At 38.6% G+C, this 19,671-nt stretch overlaps 1 protein-coding gene across 2 annotated transcripts in view; it reads left to right on the plus strand.

Moving 5' to 3' along the window:
• RAB6A (RAB6A, member RAS oncogene family) overlaps positions 1 to 19,671 on the plus strand; it is a 44,346-nt gene that overhangs the window by 20,390 nt on the left and 4,285 nt on the right. Inside the window, exons 2-6 of one of the 2 annotated variants that reach the window (XM_004618199.2) lie at positions 2,284 to 2,342; positions 8,242 to 8,295; positions 9,682 to 9,787; positions 12,056 to 12,167; positions 14,258 to 14,351. In XM_004618199.2, the coding sequence (XP_004618256.1) occupies positions 2,284 to 2,342; positions 8,242 to 8,295; positions 9,682 to 9,787; positions 12,056 to 12,167; positions 14,258 to 14,351 (425 nt within the window). Of the gene's footprint in view, positions 1 to 2,283; positions 2,343 to 8,241; positions 8,296 to 9,681; positions 9,788 to 9,853; positions 9,960 to 12,055; positions 12,168 to 14,257; positions 14,352 to 19,671 lie in introns of both variants that reach the window. The other variant, XM_004618198.2, reaches the window with a different exon arrangement.

Consider the following 19,671-nt stretch of genomic DNA (forward strand, 5'->3'; position numbering starts at 1 on the left):
TAATTATTTCTATAGTATTCCTGTTCTCCTATGCTCCTGGAATTTTAATTATACCTGTATTATGTGTTCTTTCCTCCACCATTTCCAGATGCTGAGTCTAAAGCTGTTCTTGTCATTATAGTTGATTCTTTTTCCTTTCGCTTATTGTAGATTTATTTGGGAGGGGGAGGAGAGGAATTTGGGCCACACCTAATGGGACTATTTAATAGTTCTGCACTCAAGGGTCACTTCTGTTGGTGCTAAGGGAACCAACAATATGATGCCAAGGATCACACTGTGTCAGCCATCTGCAAGGCATGTGCCTTACATACCGCCTCTCTGACTCTTAGTTCTTTTTCCTTGTGTCCATTTCTCTAGTGATATACTTCTCATTTCCTATGTCTGAAACATATGTGAAATACAAAGGACTTCCTTTAAGTACTAGATTATAGATTAACTATAACTGCTTTAATTTTGCCTTCTTCAACATCCGGGTCATTTTGGAACCTGCTCTTTCTTGTTATTGAAACACGTATTTTTTTTTTTGCATGTCTACTTAATGACAAATATATATATATATATACTCAGGGTTATTGTTCCTCCAGAGTTGTTTTTGACCCCTTTTGCTCCATTTATCAATCCTACTTTCCTTTTCCCATCTGTCTGTTACTGTTATTTTAGGGCTTTGCAGCGCTTAGGGCATACTCCTACCTCTGTACTCAGGAATCATAGACCATAAATGGTATCAGAATTCAAACCAGAGTTGGCTCCATGCAAAGTAAAGATCTTAACCCATCTCTCCAGTTTGCCTTCTGGTAATCACTATTGTTCCCGGAACCTAAAAGTTAGCTTTTACTTTATTTAGCTCATTTGTTATGTTTTGTTTTCCCCCCCAATGTATAGGGTTTGGGGTGGATCTCTCAAGCTCTGGGGAACACTTCCAGCTATATTCTTCCTACCTAGTATGGTGCTGTTTGGATTCAGCCATGCTGAAAGTGCTTTGTTTCTTAATGTACCACATAGAGCATATTAATGACGTCATACTATATCTCTTTTTTCCAATTAACAGTGTTTCTTTATAATTCCATATTCATATATGCAGTATCTTTCTCTGCTCACCCATTATTAACAGTGTTTGTCTTTTTAATTCCATGTTCTTATATACAGTGTCTTTCTCTGCTCACTCATTAATAGGTTGTTTCAGCTAGACTTGTGAATAGTGCTGTAATTAACATGGGGGATAGATTGCATGTATCTCTTCAGATAAGTGTTTTAGTCATAATTGTAATTCCACAAAAGTGGGATAGCTGGATCATATGGTGTTTCTACTCTTAAATTATTTATTTATTGGGGCTGGAGCAATAGCACAGCGGGTAGGGCATTTGCCTTGCACGCGGCCAACCTAGGTTCGATTCTCAGCATCCCATATGGTCCCCTGAGCACCGCCAGGAGTAATTCCTGAGTATAGAGCCAGGAGTGATCCCTGTGCATCGCTGGGTGTGACCCAAAAAAAACAAAAAAATTATTTATTCTACTCTTAAATTTTTTAGAACTTCTTATACCCGTTCCCAGAATAGCTCTACCAATTTATGTTCCCATCAACAACGTACAAAGATTTTTTTCTTTCATGTTTTTCACAATGCTTGCTGTTCTTTGCCCTATGATTATAGCCGTGTTCACATTTTGTGATGATTTGTTTAAATTATTTATACATTTTGAGTAATAAAATAGCTTGTTACATGTATGTTTTGTAAATATTATATGCCAGTCATGGGTTGCCTTTTTATTTTGATGGTTTCCTTTTCTTTACTGAAGAAACTTTTAATTTGACATAGTCTTATTTGTGTACTTTTTGGTTGTTGTTTTTGTGCTATATCTATGGTGATCAGGAGGATGGTGCTTCGAGCTTGGTGGTACTAGGTGGTACCTTGTAGTACTAGGAATTAAACCAGTCCTCACACATGGACCAGCATGCACGCCAGCCCTTTGAGGCATCTTCCCTGTTCTCATGTGCCCCTCATTTTAAAATTTTTCTTGCAGCATGTATTTTTAAATTTTAGGCACTTTGGTTTATCTGTAAACTAACTGTTAATGGCAGCATTGCCCCTCATTTTACTTTTGCTTTTCTTGCTCTTCATTTTGTGTGTTCTCAATTTGAGATAGTTATTTGCTGTTAGAGTGGTGCTGGTTTTAGTTTCTCTTACTAGAATGATTACAGAGATTTTACATTGAATATTCTCAGAAGAATTGTTTGATATCTCAGTATAATGTGTTAACTGTTTTTTTTTTATTTATATTTTTTAGTTGGAAAGACATCATTGATCACAAGATTCATGTATGACAGTTTTGACAACACCTATCAGGTACTATGTTTTTGCCGACTTACTAATTGTCTTTATTTTGTGTTAAAAATATTTAAAACCAGGGCTGAAGTGATAGCACAACAAGTAGTCACCTTGCATGCAGCTGACCCGGGTTCAATTCCCAGCATCCCTGTGGTCCCCTGAGCACTGCCAGAAGTAATTCCTGAGTGCAGAGCCAGGAGTAACCCCTGTGCATTGCCGGGTGTCACACACACACTTTTAAACCTTAAAATATTTATATGCAATTATAGATATTATTGTACTTTCTGGAGAGTATCATCCTGAGAGAAGTTTGTCAGCAAGAGAGACCACCCAGAATTAATTCCTCTCATATACCCAAAGAAACAACATAAGATACTGTATTATTTAGTGGGAAACATGCCACTTGAGGGGGTTGGAGGATAGGATAGGTTGGGCCATCATTGATGTTGGAGGGAAGTTATCAACCAGTAGGAAGAATTGGTACTGAAAGATGGTAAAGGGGCTGGAGTGATAGCACAGCGGGTAGGGCGTTTGCCTTGCACGCGGCCGACCCGGGTTCAAATCCCAGCATCCCATATGGTCCCCTGAGCACCGCCAGGGGTGATTCCTGAGTGCATGAGCCAGGAGTGACCCCTGTGCATTGCTGGGTGTGACCCAAAAAAAAAAAAAAAGATGGTAAAGTGTTATATATGAAACCCTGTCAGCAACGATGCTGTAAACTACGGTGCAGAAATTTATTTTACAAAAAGAAGTGTCCCCTCAACACCTTTATTGCAAACCACAACACCTAATCAGAAAGAGAGAACAAAAGGGAATTCCCTGCCATAGTGGCAGGGTGGGGTGGGTGGGGGGAGACGGGACCGGGGAGTGGAGGAGGGATGTTGGGTTTACTGGTGGTGGAGAATGGGCACTGGTGAAGGGATGGGTTATCGAACTTTGTATGGGGGAAACATGAGCACAAAGATGTATGGATCTGTAACTGTACCCTCACGATGACTCTCTAATTAAAAATAAACTAAAAAAAAAAAAAAAAAGAAGTGTCCCTTGTAGAGGCAGACTGGTAGGTGAGAGGCAAATGGCGGTGGAGGGGGAGGCATTGGTGGCTGGATGTGGACAGTATGAAGGGATAGGTATTAAAATATTGTATTCCTGAAACTCGGAAAATTATAACTTATAATTTCACAATGACTATGGTTTTTTAGTGAGAAAAAAAATTACAATTTTTTAAAAAGAGAATTCAAATAAAATATCAAACCAAGTTTATTATCTCAATATTTACATATTTGGGTTATTGGTCAATCATGAATTGTGAGCTCCCAGAGTAAAGGCAATAATTTTAGTTTTTGTTTTTATGAAGTAGATCTCACCAAACTATGAATCAATTAAGATACATGAAAGTAATCAATTTCTTTTTTTTTTTTTCTCCCTCCCTTTTTTTTTTGGGCCACACCTGACAGTACTCAGGTAACTTTGGGTTCTGCGCTCAAAACTTACTCCTGCAGTGCTCAGGGAACCTTAAGGGATGCTAGGGATCGAACCTAGGTTTGCTGCATGCAAGGCAAGAACCTTAACTTACTGTACTACTGCTAAAGTGTTATATTTCTTTACACTTATTCCTTTCTGCATTTCTATGAAGGATTTGCAACATTAAAGCTCATCTGTCTTTTATAGAGTTTGAATTCCACATCAGAGATTGAAGATGTTAGAATAGAGTTTCTGCCATTCTCCTTTTTTCCTACTGTTGACTTAATACTTGTGGCCAGACATATTTCTTTTAGTAGCTCTGCTTAGAATAAAATTATTAGGACAAAAAGAGCAATGATGGGGCTATAGAGATAATACAGAGGGTAGGACGTTTGCCTTGCACGTGGCCAATCTGGTTTATTCCCTGGTACCATATATGGTCTCTCGAGTACTTCCAGGAGTGATCTCTGAGCACAGAGCCAAGAGTAAGCCTTAGGCATCAGATGTGACCCAAAAAATAAACCGGGGGTGTGGGTGGGGGTGGGCAGTGGCAGGCTGTTTTGAGGTTAATTTGATCTTTGTGAGTTTGGTGATGTAAATAGTGTCCCCAAGCTGAAGAATACAGGGCAAGAGAACAAGATAGATGTACTTGTTATTATAAAGTGTGATTTTGTGCTGTATTTTCAAGCAGATGTGTTGACTGTAAAATATGAAAATGCTTGTTTCTGTTTACAGTCATATTTTTTACTGTTAATAACAAATGCAAAGTGACAAGGTTTTTAATGTAAAATGCATTAGAATAGTTCAGGGTTTGTGTGGTAGTCTCATGGTCGTCTCTAACAATATTTCTTTTAACTTTGTTTAACCAAATCAACTGTATGACTTTCATGTTGAAGGCGTCATGGTTATTCAAGCCTTGGTATCCCACATAGTTCAGGCAGAAAGGAAGGGAAAGCAAGAGTGTATCTTCTTCAACTTGAGTCAGTCTAATTTATTTTAATCTTCACTGTCACTGTCACTGTCATCCCGTTGTTCATCGATTTGTTCGAGCAGGCACCAACCAGTAACGTCTCTCGTTGTGAGACTTACTGTTACTGTTTTTGATATATCAAATACGCCACGGGTAGCTTGCCAGGCTCTGCCATGCGAGCGAGATACTCTCGGTGGCTTGCCGGGCTCTCCGAGAGGGGCAGAGGAATCAAACACCGGTCGGCCACGTGAAAGGCGAACACCCTACTGCTTAAGAAGGTGAAAACTGGAGTCTCATTAATGTGAAATGAGATTGAAATAATGGTTTAGGTAGAGTGTCAAAATTTCTGTATATACAATTATCTTTTCTGTTACCCCATCTGAATAAATAACATCCTATGGTAAGATTTCTTAAATGAAGCCATATATTATTTCTATATATTCCTCGGGTTTGTCACTTAGGTGATCTTATATATGTTAAGTTTATAAACCCATTGTCCCATCCTGTATATACATTCTCATAATTATCACAGTGTGAAATTAGTACCAAAATTGTATTTAAGTTCTAAGTTGAGAATCATAATTGAAATGCAGAGTCATATAGTTTGGCATTGTAAAGTATTCTTGAACCTCATTTCCACTAAAGTAGGGAATTCCCATACCAACAATTGAATTTCTACACCCCAGCCAACTGAGACTTCAACTCAAGTCTAACACTATCTACCCAAAGTGAGTGCTCTATTAAAGAGCAAAAGGATTTAGTCTTCCAAAACTCCCTCTTCACACATTGTCAAAAACTCAACCTGTTGGGGCTGGAGTGATAGCACAGCGAGTAGAGCGTTTGCCTTGCACACAGCCAACCCGGATTCAATTCCCAGCATCCCATATGGTCCCCTGAGTACCGGTAGGAGTAATTCCTGAGTGCAGAGCCAGGAATTAACCAAGTTAATTAAGTTAGGAATTAACCTAACCAGCTGTGACTTAAAAAAAAAACCTCAGCCTGTTACCCAGACATTAGAGCCTGGGACAGAGATGGAATTTGGAACTACTTCATGCACAGCTCCAATCCTTGGAGTGATTCCCCCATCCCTTGACTTTCTGTTGTTGTTGTTTGTTTTTTACCCGTATCTTGAGGTATTTGAAGGCTGGACTGCTCCTTGTGGTACCAAGGGGACCATTGGTTGCCAGGGATCCAACCTTGGTATCCCACATGCAAAGTTCAACTGCTTAGGGCTATCTCCCCAGACTCTTATCTCATTTATATTTATTTTACTGGGTTTTTTTTTTTAACCATTTTTATTGAGGACTAGCATTTATAAGAAGGGTAATGTTACTTTTCATGCATACATCTTTTCAACCCTGTCACCAGAGTGCCCATTTCCTCCACTGGTATCCTCAGGGGACCTCCCAGACACCCCTTTTCTCATGTAAGCTCAGTTATGAGACTCACCATTCCCCAAACCCACTGTGACTCATTCTTTCTTTTTTTTGCTTTTTGGGTCACACCTGGCGATGCACAGGGGTTACTCCTGGCTCTGCACTCAGAAATTACTCCTGGCGGTGCTCAGGGGACCATATGGGATGCTGGGATTTGAACCCGGGTCGGCCGAGTGCAAGGCAAACGCCCTACCTGCTGTGCTATCGCTCCAGCCCCACTCTGACTCATTCTTAAAATGAAGTTTTTATCTAGTGCTCTATTACAAGGACCAAGACACTTTTGCGTTTTATGCCAGATGCATTGGTCTTAAAATGGAAAAATCTTAATTAGTAGCTAACACCCGGAAATTCAGTTCCAGAAGTCTTGCTTGCGCTTAATTTCTAATCTATCATATGATATGGAAATTCACCCCAAAATTATTTTTTTTTGTCTGCAAAGTCATGTGAATCTTCAAATAAACTCTTATAAAGTGCTCCCTCCAAGTGGGGGCGGCATGAATTGTTTTGTTGATAAGAAACAGTGGGGATAACTCTGAAAATGTCACTCATTATCTAAGTAAAGCATGCAATATTTTTTTCTGATAGCCTTGTGGGAATATAAGAAGACTATCCATCCTCTTCTGAGTTGGATCCTTAACCAAGAATAGTTCAGGGGCCAGAGCGATAGCACAATGGAGAAGGCATTTGCCTTGCATGCAGCCAACCTGAGTTCGATCCCTGGCATCCCCTATGGTCCCCTGAGCACCTCCAGGAGTCATTCCTGAGTGCAGAGCCAGGAGTAATCACCCTGATCACCGCCGAGTGTAACCCAGGAGTCATTCCTGAGTGCAGAGCCAGGAGTGATCACCCTGATCACCACCGAGTGTAACCCAAAAAGTCCCCCCCAAAAAAAAAAAAAATTCAATGTCTAATGTGTTTTGTAGGAAGTTTATTGTTCACCCTGGAACCCCATATGAACCCCTGAGCTCTACATGGAATGATCCCTGAGCATAGAGCCAGGAATAAGTCCTGAGCACTGCTGGGTATTCCCCAACAAAAAAAGTGGGGGGAAGGATTTGGTTCAGAAGATTGTGGGATTATTTTACTGAAAGATGTTTTTTAAAAACCAGCATATGATGAAGCAAAAATCTTTTGTACAGAATTGACTGTAGCAGGAAAGATTTCTTGTATTTTTCACTAGTTTTTTTTTTTTTTTTTTTTTTTTGCTTTCTGCGTCGTGCCCGGCGATGCTCAGGGGTTACTCCTGGCTCTCGTGCACTCAGGAATTACTCCTGGCGGTGCTCAGGGGACCATATGGGATGCTGGGAATCAAACCTGGGTTGGCCAAGTGCAAGGCAAACTCCCTGCCCTCTGCGCTATTGCTCCAGCCCCTGACTGGTATTTTTGAATGGTTAAAATCCAGCCTCAGATTTTAACACATCAGATTTTGATCTTTGGGGATTTGTGATTTTTCAGGGTTGTAGAAATCTTAGGGATTTTGCTCTTATGCAGTTTCACAATCAGGATTACAGGATTTAGGATTCTCTTTTCAAGATTATGATTGGCAAGGTGAAACATTAAAAAGTGAAAACTGGGGCTGGAGTGATAGCACAGCACGTGGGACGTTTGCCTTGCACACAGCCGACCCGGGTTCAAATCCCAGCCTCCCATATGGTCCCCTGAGTGCATGAGCCAGGAGTAACCCCTGTGCATCGCTGGGTGTGACCCAAAAAAGCAAAAACAAATAAATAAAATAAATAAAAAGTAAAAACTATTACCAGAGAAGTTTTTGTTTATTCTTACCTATCTTTGCTAGGTTTCTGTACATTTTTGTTTGACTTTCGAACCTAGAAGTTCTCAAGGCTCTGCTCAGGGATCATTCCTGGTGGTGCTTGGGAATCAAACCAGGATCAGTTATTCGCAAGGCAAGGCCCTACCTAAAATGTGTCTAAAGTCCATGTACTTGTGAAGTATTTTTTTCACACTCATAAATTCTATTTGAATCCTAAATTGCTACGCACTATTAAATTATTTTTTTTCAACTTCTTCATTTTGTTTTGTTTTACAGGCAACAATTGGTATTGACTTTTTATCAAAAACAATGTACTTGGAGGATCGAACAGTGAGTAATGTTTTTGGTGTGCGATTTTTCTGCAACACTTGAAGAAAAGTATGATCAAAACTATTATGTCATCCTAAGTAGTATTTAGCAAAGTTATGAAAATTAGTCTAAGCCATCAGAATTGTTACAGAGTAGCTAGCAATTTGGCAACTGCTCCCCCAAGTGAAATCCAATGGGAAAATAAAATTATTTCTAAAATTCTGGTGGTCATAGGCAACCCAAAAATTTGTCGGTTTTTATTTTGTGAAATAACAAATATTATTAAGATAACTTAAAAGTATTTTCATAAAGAAATTATAGCTTTCAAAGACCTTTTTAAAGTATTTTTTCTAGGTTGGGAGGACAGGAAAACAATATAAATGGGAGAAATTCCGCTCTTGAGACATACAGAAAGGTTTCATTTAAATATTTATACAATTGTGGACTTCAAGGTTTTATGCGTCAGAATATGATATTTACTAATGTGACTGTGAATAGGAAGAAGTAATATTTGTTAGATCATCTTTCATTCTTAGGAATGCTCCCTAAATACAATGTAAATTCTATATTCTGGTCCTCTGTTCGTTGAAGAGATTCCTGTTACCTTAACAGTGACTATCTTAACACCCTATTTAAAGATCTGTACCCTAAAAATACTTTGTCTCTAATGCTGTTTTAAGTGTATTTTTTTTTCTTCTTGATGTTCATTTTTATGTTTTAATATATAGCATGTCATTTCTTAAAATGCAGAAAGCTTGGAAGCTGCTTTATAATGGAAAAAGAACTTGATGTTTATTTTAAACTTTTAAAAATTTCTGCTGTAGATGTGAGAAAGTAAGAAAGTTATAGGTAGGGTTACAAAAAGATGTTTCTTCTTGTTAAATTATATACAGTGGGTTTTTTGGGTAGAAATATGTGGGCAAAATAAAAGCACAGTAGTCAGAAATTTTGAAGTGTTCTGAACCCATTAGGAAAGAGACACGTTTTAACTTCAGAGAACCTTTAAAAGAAGCATTAATTAATTTAATACTTTCATAGCCTGGGAAGTACATTGGCATTTGTTTTGTCTTTTTATTTGAATCAGTAGTTTTTTGCTATCTGAAAGGTACAGGATTCAAAGAGGTTATAGGGAAGGGGAAGAGAGAAGCTGTATTTCTGAATCTATGAAATCATTCCCATTGCCATTTTTAAGTCATGTACCTTCAGAGCAAGGAAATTTTTTAAACATTACTTTCTTTTGAAAAAGGAAGGTTTTATGTTATTTTATTCCATACATCCTTGCAACATTTTGCATGAATCTCCTTTTTACCCACTTTCTCTCCTTCCCCTTTTAAAAAACATTTCTTTTTTTCTTTTTAGTATGAGTTTGGTTTTTTTTTTTTTTATTTATTTTTTCCCATCCCACAGATCAGGTTGCAGCTGTGGGATACTGCGGGTCAGGAACGTTTCCGTAGCCTCATTCCCAGTTACATCCGTGATTCTGCTGCAGCCGTAGTAGTTTACGATATCACAAGTAGGTATTTTGCAGTGGGTTGACCTTTCTTATTTTTCTTGCTTGTTTGACTGATTTTGTTGTTAGGTACGGTTGCAATTATGGGACACAGCAGGTCAAGAGCGGTTCAGGAGCTTGATTCCTAGCTACATTCGTGACTCCACTGTTGCAGTTGTTGTTTATGATATCACAAGTGAGTGGGGGGAACTATACATTTCTCATCTTTTGATCTTTAGCTTAGCTGCATGCATGTTCTTGTCTTGTGCTTGTTTTTTCATACTGGCATGTAAAAATGAGTTTTATCATTAGAGACCTTATCCCAGACCAGCTAAGACAGAAATATTTTCTTTGGTATTTGTACCAGTATGCTTTATTTCTACAGTGCCAGTTGTTTGGGGTTTTGTTTTTATTGTGGGTTTGTTTTTGGGGGGGCTGCGGGGGTTGCCTTGGACATTTTCCTTGGGGTCTAATTATGAATAATTTCAAAGCTGTCTTAGGCATATTCTTTATTCCTAAGGCATACTGTAATTATGATTAGAAGGTTTCATTTAACTTGATCTCTTTAAAATAAAATTGTCTGTGTTTAAATCTCTTGCCAAGTTTTCTAAATCTTCTAAGGCTTCTAGTGAGACTATTAAAGCTTCTGCTAGCCAACATTTTTCTGCTTTTCCTTTCCAGCCACTCTCTTTCTGTAAAGGAAGGCAGAGAAAACTTAGTGTTCAGTTTTCTATTACTCATTTTCAATTGAGTCATACCCAAATTCTGTGGTTTTTGCTAACAAATTATGTTTCAATTTTTCTAAAATTTTAAGTGAGAGACTAAAACAAGTATGGTTTTTTCTTTTTCTCTCCCCTTTGATGCATGTCTTTGACATTTTGGTGACTGTAAATTTTCTATGGAGCATTATTGAACAGGAAAATGCTCCCTGAATAGAAATGTCTTTATAAATTGATTTATGTTATGTATTAGACAATGTTAAGCATGATCCTATATAACAGTTTATAATTTTTAAGAAAAGTAGCATTTAGCTGCTTAATAAGACATCATATCTACTTAACAATGATTCCAACAGAGTTAGAAAAAGTTTACATGAAGAGATTTGTGGGGCAGGGCAAGGTACTATATGCGAATCTTTCTTTTCTTGAGGCTTTACTTTGGGTTGCTGCTTGTTTTTAAAAATGTATGTTCATCCTGTGTTGACAAGTTTTGCATCTTTAAAATGTTTGTGCTTGCTTTAACCAAAATCAAGTGAAATCTGATATATTTTTCTTTAAAAATTGTGCACACGTAGCTAAAATACTAGTGGTATTTTTGGTTGTGTGTGGGTTTTGTTTTTCTTTTTTTCTTTTTTTTTAGCTGCTACCTGAAGTGTTGAAGTACTCAGAATTTAGCACTAAAAAGATGAATTTTGTTATAAGTTATTCTGGTATATTAAAGTAATAAGCTTCGAGTTAAAGTGATCACAAACTGAATAAGCCATGCAAACTCAGTGGTGTTAAAGCCTTCTTAAAGGCTTTACAGATTTCCTGAATGTATTGGGACTTACTGGCTGATGTACTTTTGGACTTGCTTTCTTTGTTATGTTGATATGTGTTAGTAATCAAAAAAGCATTGTGGCAATGTGACACCATATTATCTGCCTTAGTTTTCCCTATATTTGAAAAGGGTTTTTTTTTTAAAAAGAAAAAAATACACACATATATGGTATTTTACATTCATTTGGACATGTGTATCCCCCTTCTTGCCCCCAATTTTTTTTTTTTTTGCAGTGTAAAGGAGAAACCCAGATCTCAAGCATGGAGAGCATGCACTTAATCACTGAGCCACATTTCGGGCCCTTTGTCCCATCCACCCCCCAAAAAAATTGGGGAAGGGCCAAATTTTGTGATGCTCAGGGCTTATTCTTGGCTCTGCACTCAGGGATCACTCCTGGTGGGGCTCAGGGGCCCAAATGGGGCACCAGAATTTGAATTTGGATTGACCATATGCAAGGCAAGTGCCCTGCCCACTGTACTATCTCTCCAGCCCCTAGTCCAAAAATTTTAAGCTGCAATTAAAGAAACCTCCAGGACTTTATTATTCTGATTTGTTTAGATCACTGACAGATAAAATGGAGTTATGTTGTGGGCACATTAAAAGTGAATCCTAATGTGCTGGTCCCTTCCAATTTCCAGAGCTTTTTTTTCCCCTTTTTTTCTTCCATTTTTTTTCATGGGGGTTGGGGAGGTCCATCTCTTGGTATGGCATCTGCAATAACCCTAATCTTTTTTTGTCACCCTCCTACACCAGATGTTAACTCATTCCAGCAAACTACAAAATGGATTGATGATGTAAGAACAGAAAGAGGAAGTGATGTTATCATCATGCTAGTAGGAAATAAAACAGATCTTGCTGACAAGAGGTATGGGGTGATTTTGTATGTGTGTGGAGTAATTCATAGTTTTGTTAAGCAGCCAATTCTGTTTTGGTACTGAAAAATTTTGAAAAGAGATGTGTTTAATCCTTTTAAGTTTATGTCTTTCTTTTTCAGTGTGGGAACCTGAAATGTAAGTGACATTAAAGTCAATCCTTAAAAGAAATCCTTGTTCTTTGTGAACCCATGTGTAAATAATTCCTGTGCAAGCTTTGTTTACGTATGAAACTAATAACTTATTTCCATTTTTTACTTTATTAATATGAGCAGATTTCTCTTAAAGCACAGTTTTAGAAAATAAATTTTATCTTTAAAATTATTCGTAATTTATAAATAATTTATAAATGCACATTCTTGGAAATCTTATAAAGATTCACTTTTTATTTGATGGTGTAGCTTTTCTTTCTTTCCTTTAATTGTATGGTTGGGCCAGACTGGGCAGTTAGACTGAATAGCTTGATTGTGGTACCTTGGCCAAATGAGCAAAGCCATATTCAAGTCACAGGATGCAAAATATATTAGCATTCGCTGTAGGTGCCATGGCTTGAATATCAGCTTTTAGCATTCCTAAGTGATCTGTTTTATATTCTTTTGTTTTAAATAGTGTTCACTATGTTACTTCATAGTAGATGCTTTTACTATTTGTTATCTGCTTATTCATGAGTTGGTTATTAAAATTCAAGTAATGAACTTGTGTAATTAAAATGTTGTAAAGAAGTCTAGTATGAGACCAGGGAGGTAGCTCAAAGGGCTAGTGGCCATGATCTGCAATCAAGTGTTTCTGATTCAGTCCCTTGCGTTGGTGGTTTCACTCTTGTACCTCTATCTCTCTTTCCTACACCAGCATTGCTGGGATCAACCCAAAGTAGTATACCAGCAGAAGTTCCTGAGCACAATTTAGCTGGAATGAAGGGACTAGGGGGAGGGATTATTTATAGAAGTGCATTTCCCTTGCACACGGCCAAGCCAGCTTCTACCCCCAGCATCCCGTATGGTCCCCTGAGCATCACCAGGAGTAATTCCTGAGTGCAGAACCAGGAGTAACCCCTGAACACCCCTGGATGTGACACAGAAAGAAAAATTTTTTTTAAAGACTTCATGCAGAGCAAGTTAGTGTCGAATTAATCCTTTTAAATTTAAAATGGCTATTGAGTATCACACTGAAGATGTCAGGTTGGATATAGGAGTCTGGATTTTAGAGCAGTACTCTTGCTAGATATATTAATCTGAGGGTCATCACTACATAGATACTATTTAAAACCAGATGACTGGATGGAATTGCCAAGGGAATGAGCATCCAACAAGTTAATTAATTTAGGAACTTGATCCTGCTGAAGTATTTAGGGTACTCAAGGCCCCTTTGGGTTTATCCCTGGCACCCCATATGGCCCAGGAGACAAGCTCAGGACAAAGACCTAATGTGGGCTTTCTGTCAGATGTGCCTGCCACTCCCCCCCAAAAAATAAATTACATAGTTGGGGGCCAGAAAGAGTTTTCATTCACATGACCGACCCTAGTTTGATTCTTGGCACTGCACTTATCTCCTGAGACCTCCAGGAGTGATCCCAGATGAACACAGAACCAGTAGTAAGCCCGGAGCACTAAGCTGTGTGTGGCTTAAAAAAAAAAAAAAAAGATTTTTCTGTACCTAGTTGGGGACTAGGAGTGTTATGTGGCTCGGTGTTAAGAGTACATGTCCGGGCCTGAGCGATAGTACAACGGGTAGGGTGGCCGACCTGGGTTCGATCCCTGCCTGGCATCTCATATGGTACCCTGAGCACAACCAGGAGTAATTCCTGAGTGCAGAGCCAGGAGTAATCCCAGAGCATCACTGGGTATGACCCAAAAAAAAAAACCAAACAAAAAACCTCAACTCATGTAAAACAAAAATTTTGGGTTTGATCCCTGGTACACATGCAGAACATAAAAACACACACAGATTTTTGGTGTATCGCATTTAAGATTCGCATTGTGTAACCAACAACCAACACATATATGAAGAAAAGTTTTCAGAACCTTGTTTTTATTTTTTTAATATTTTTCACAAAATACTGTTTATTTTTAATTTTTTTCTACAGGCAAGTGTCAATTGAGGAGGGAGAAAGGAAAGCCAAAGAGCTAAATGTTATGTTTATTGAAACTAGTGCAAAAGCAGGATACAACGTAAAACAGGTAAGTGTGGGGGTTTGATGTAAGAGTGTGATACAAGAAAATAAATATTTAGTGTCAGTAATGATATGTTGCCTGCTGTGAAAGTACATTCTGGTTACTTTATCATTAATAAATTGCTGATATCTCATTTTTTTAATTTATTTTTATTTGGGGGCCACACCTGGCAGTGCTTTTGGGCTACTCCTGGGTCTGTGTTTGATGGGAGATGTGCTTGGGATCAAATCCAACATCCCATTTGCTTTTCATGTGTTCAGCCCATTGAGCTATCTGTCTGGCCATTACCAGTGTTTGAAAGATGTTTATAACTGGAATGTTTTAAGGGAAAAGAAATTAGTAGCAGACTGTTTTTTGCAAGATGGGGTTGCCAAAAACTGAGCTGCTTACTTCTTCAATGCTTACACATCAAAGAGAACAATGGTCCCAGATTTTTAGGATTTACAAACCAGTAACTTTTTTGTTTTGTTTTGGGGCACATCTGGCGGTGCTCAAGGGTAACTCCTGGTTTTGCACTCATGAATCTCCCCTGATAGTGTTCGGGGTCCCATGGGATGCTGGGGATCAAACCTCAGTTGGCTGGTGCAAGGCAAGCGTCCTGCCCTCTGTACTATCTCACCAGTTCCCACCAACAAGTTATTTTTTAATTATAGATGATCAGTAGAAAAATTGAGTAATTTAGTTAGTGAAATAAAATTCTAGAGTTCCCCACTTAAAAAAAGAGCAAAAAAGAAACTTAACACTAATAATAGATTAAGCCGTCTCCTTTTCTTAGTAATTAGTCATATAGAATAAATATATTTGTCATGGCAGAAGGTAATATTAAGTATTAGCTAAGAAATAATATCACATTATTTGTAATTGTGTGTCTATTTATTCCTTAGATTAGTTTGGGCGGTTTTTTTGGGGAGAGGAGGGTTGTTGAGAGCCCACACCTGGTCATGCATATGTGATTTTGCAGGATCAAACTGGGATATATAGTGTCACATTTAAAAAAAAAAAATCAATATTTTTGGACCAGGTCAGCAGTACAGCATGCAGAACTATTTCCTTGCATGCGGCTGACCCGATAACCATCCCCTATATCCTGTATGATCCAGCCTACCAGGAATAATCCCTGAGCACTGCCAAGTGTGGCCAATAACAACAACAACAAAATAATCTTAATGGCTATGATTCCTGACCACAGAGCCAGGAGTAAGTCCTGAGCAGTAAGTAGCTGGTGTGACACCCATCTTCCCCAACCCCCTCAAAATGGGTGTTTCCTATATGACTCTTTAAAATGGCTTAGCTCCTGTTTGATATTTTCTGGTTTTTGGGCCACACCTAGCAATGCCCAGGGGTCACTCCTGACTCTACACTTTATACCTATCAATGCTGATTGGTGGTGATGGGGTGTGGGGTGCATATGGGATGCCAGGGATTGAGTATGGGTCAGCCACATAAAAAGTCAACAGCCTGCCTTCTTTTTTTTTTTTTTTTTTTTTTTTGCTTTTTGGGTCACACCTGCAATGCACAGGGGTTACTCCTGGCTCTGCACTCAGGAATCACCCCTGGCCATGCTCAGGGGACCATATGGGATGCTGGGATTTGAACCGGGGTCAGCCGCGTGCAAGGCAAACGCCCTACCCACTGTGCTATCTCTCCAGCCCCCAGCCTGCCTTCTGTAGTATCACTCTGGTTATACTTTGTTGGGTCTTTTTCCTTCTGGTCTTCTATAAGCATAATTTGTGTTTTTATAGAAGTGTTTTGGGTTTTGTTTGTTTGGTTGGTTGGTTGGTTGGTTTTTGGGTACCATTAGGTGTGGCCCAAACCCTGCCTCCCCCACCCCCATATTAGGTCTTGAGAAAGATTTAGTAGTAACATTTCAGTTCTACTCTAGTACTTTCAGAAGGGATCTTCCATCCCCCAAACCTTTCCCACATACTTTGATGTAACATTTGGAAAAATTGTTTTCCTTGTTCAAGGACCATGAGTTATTGTGATTAGCATCTACTATAAATAGAACTGATTTTTCAGAAGCTCTGTATAATACATAAGTCCTTAGCAGTTTAATAATTTCCCAGGGTGGAGAGATAGTATAGGAGGTAAGTCACCTTGTGTGCAGTAGACCCCAATTTGATCTCAGGCATCACACATGGTCCCTGAGCACTGAGCCAGGAATAGCTTTTGAGCCGTGCTGGATGTACCGCCCTCCCCATCTGCTCCCCTCCCCCCAAACAAAAAGTTCATCAATGATAATTTCCCTCAGTTTTTACAAAGATCAGTTCAGTTAAGTATACTACTTAGTATATTAATTATTGTACGAACTGTATTACTTCAAGACAAGTTTACAGAAGAGAAAGGTGATAAATGGAAAAATGACCTATTGCATAAGAAGTCTGCCCACAGTATCTACCCAGGTCCTTATAAAATGGCCATTCTCAACTGCTCTTCACATGTCAACTTCTAGTTTTAGCTTTTTGTCATCCTGCTAATATTCCCCCTAATATCTTTTGCTTAGATTATGTGAATTTTTTTTTGTAACACTGTGATCTGCAGTACTGTCATGATACAGTTTAAGTTTATGCATGCAGTGTTCCACCAGATTGTATTAGGTGGTTTTTGTTACATAATTTCTTGTAACCAAAGACAAAATTGACTTCTTTAAGTGTCTAAAATTGACAAGAGTTTTAAGTACAAGCTGCTTTTTTTTCCCAGTGGCTTCTGAATGAAGTTCATTTTCTAAGTATGACCTCCCATGTATAGAGCTTCATTGTAATTGTTTAAATATTTTGTGTGCCATCCATTCTGTAATACCTAAAACATTCTTGAATACATCTTGGGAGCAGGGGCAGGGGTTGGGCCGCACCTGGTGATGCTCAAAACTTACTCCTGGCTTTGCGCTCAGGAGTAAGGCTGGAAAGAACCATATGGGATCCTGGGAATCAAACCCAGGTTTGCCAGGCCACGTGCAAGGCAGCATCCTACCTGCTATACAGTCACTCTGGCCCTCATCTTATGTTTTATTTTGTTTTGTTTTGTTTTATCACCTTAGCGTTCATTCAGACTTTCTTCTAGATTTTTTTTTTCACTTTTTTTCCTTTTCCCCCATTTCTGCTGAAAGGAGTGATGTACGAGTATACATTTTGGCTAAATGACTGCATGATAAAATCATTGAGCCAAAATGAAATAGTATGGTCACAAGATGAATTTTGGGTGTACAAGGTTAGATCTATCCAAGTTGTCAACTGTTATTCCCACAGTCACTATACGTAGATTATCCCCATAGTTACTATACATACTGCAAATGCAGAACTAAATAGAAACTTGTTTTCAGCTGCAGTTAGTGGGGGAAACACATTTTTCTCCATTATTTCCTGTAAAATGTTTTTCTTTATACTCTGGATGCCACATAATTATAACTTTGCTTTATTATATTTTAATAAACATTTGCTGGCTTTATTAATAAGTTTCTGGGTTTAATCCCCAGTGTAGCCAGATTAGGAGTCAGAGCAATAGTACAGCACGTGGGTTATTTGCTTTGCACACAGCCAACTTGGGTTCGATCCCTGGCACCCCATATTGTTCCCCAAAGTCCTGCCAAGGTGCCAGGGATGCTCCTTGAGCACAGAGCCACGAGTAAGCCCTGAGCACTGCCAAATGTGACCCAAAAACAAAATATATAAAATTTATTTTGTAATTTTGTACTATTACGTTTTTAATAATTTGCTGGTTTTAAAGGGACAAAACAGAGCCAGAAAGGTAGATCAAAGAGTTGGAGTGTAGATTTTACATGTCAGAATACCTAAGGGAGTGTCACTCAAGCACCAAGTCAGGAGTAGCCCCTGCAAACCAGGGCCAGAGAGTTGGTACAGCGGGTTAGGCGCTTGCCTTGCACACAGATGGCCTGCATTTGATCACTGGCATCCCATATCCTTGCTAGGACTAACTACTCCCTGACATTGCCTAGTGTGGCCCAGCACCACTTTCCCTCTGTACCTCCCCCTCACTCATCAGTAAGTTTTAAGGGATGAAACACGCCTCTTAAAGTTACATAATCTATTTCTTTATTCATTTATCTAGCTTTTGTAAATTGTAAAAAATTGCACAATTGATAGGTTTGTCATTATTGTAGAATTTATTCTTGAATCTACTGTACTGATCTATATTTGAAACTATATTCATGAGTCAGCTCATATGCTTGCTTTATGTAAATGTTACTTGATTAGTGATAATCATGAATCCCTCATGCAGTTTGTTTTACATTGATAAGATTAATGGGAATTTACACAACTAGTACAATTTCTGTAGTACCCTCAGTGATGTTAAGGTCACATTCTGCAATTTTAAGTTTGATTTTAACTTAAATTTTGGATAAATACAGAGGCTAACACCAAACTTTGATAGCTCTCTTGCTCTCTTAAACCATGACAGCTATGATTTTTTTTTCTTTTTTTCTTTTTTTCACTGTCATCCCATTGCTCATCGATTTGTTCGAGCGGGCACCAGTAACGTCTCTCGTTGAGAGACTTATAGTTACTGTTATTGGCATATCCAATACGCACGGGTAGTTTGCCAGGCTCTGCCTCTCGGGCTCGATACTCTTGGTAGCTTGCCGGGCTCTCCGTGAGGGGCGGAGGAACCGAACTCGGGTCGGCCGAGTAAAAGGCAAACGCCCAACCACTGTGCTATAGTTCTACTTGATCCTTAATCCAGACAACTAATGCTGTAGATAAAAAAATTCACTCGTTTTCTATAAGTCTTTTCAATAAATACTTAAAATTCTAGTTTTATCTGTCCTTCTATTCTTTCTGCTTCCATTTTAGTTCAGCAAAAATATGGTGTTGGGATATTATGTGCCTGAAACTTTATTATGAATAACTTGTAGATCATGGTGCTTTAATAAATTAAGAAGACAAAGTAGCCTTAAAAAAATCATGAAACACTTAAACTCTGAGTTATTTAACAGTGCTTTTCAACCAAATGAAAATTAAAAGCAGGTTTTAGGGGCAGCAGTATGGCTCAAGGGATGGTGTTTATGTTGCACATGTGTGACACCCCAAGTTCTATTCCTAGAACTGCATAACCCACCCCACCACAGTACCTGGGTCCCAGGATGACACTAGTAGCTCTCCCTGCACCACTGGATTTTATCTCTATATCAGTAAATTTGTTTTTTGGCATGCTACTTCTCATATAGCACTCATTTATAGAATTAATAATAGACATTAATATGCTTTCTTGATGCTAAGGTTCAAGTGAAGAATAACCCACAATCTTTAACTTACCAGCCAGTGATCATCTACCTTTACTCATACCATCTGTTAAATTTTCCTTCCCAGTT

The sequence above is a fragment of the Sorex araneus genome, chromosome 6 (genome assembly GCF_027595985.1).
Source record: "Sorex araneus isolate mSorAra2 chromosome 6, mSorAra2.pri, whole genome shotgun sequence".
NCBI classification, from domain to species: domain Eukaryota; kingdom Metazoa; phylum Chordata; class Mammalia; order Eulipotyphla; family Soricidae; genus Sorex; species Sorex araneus.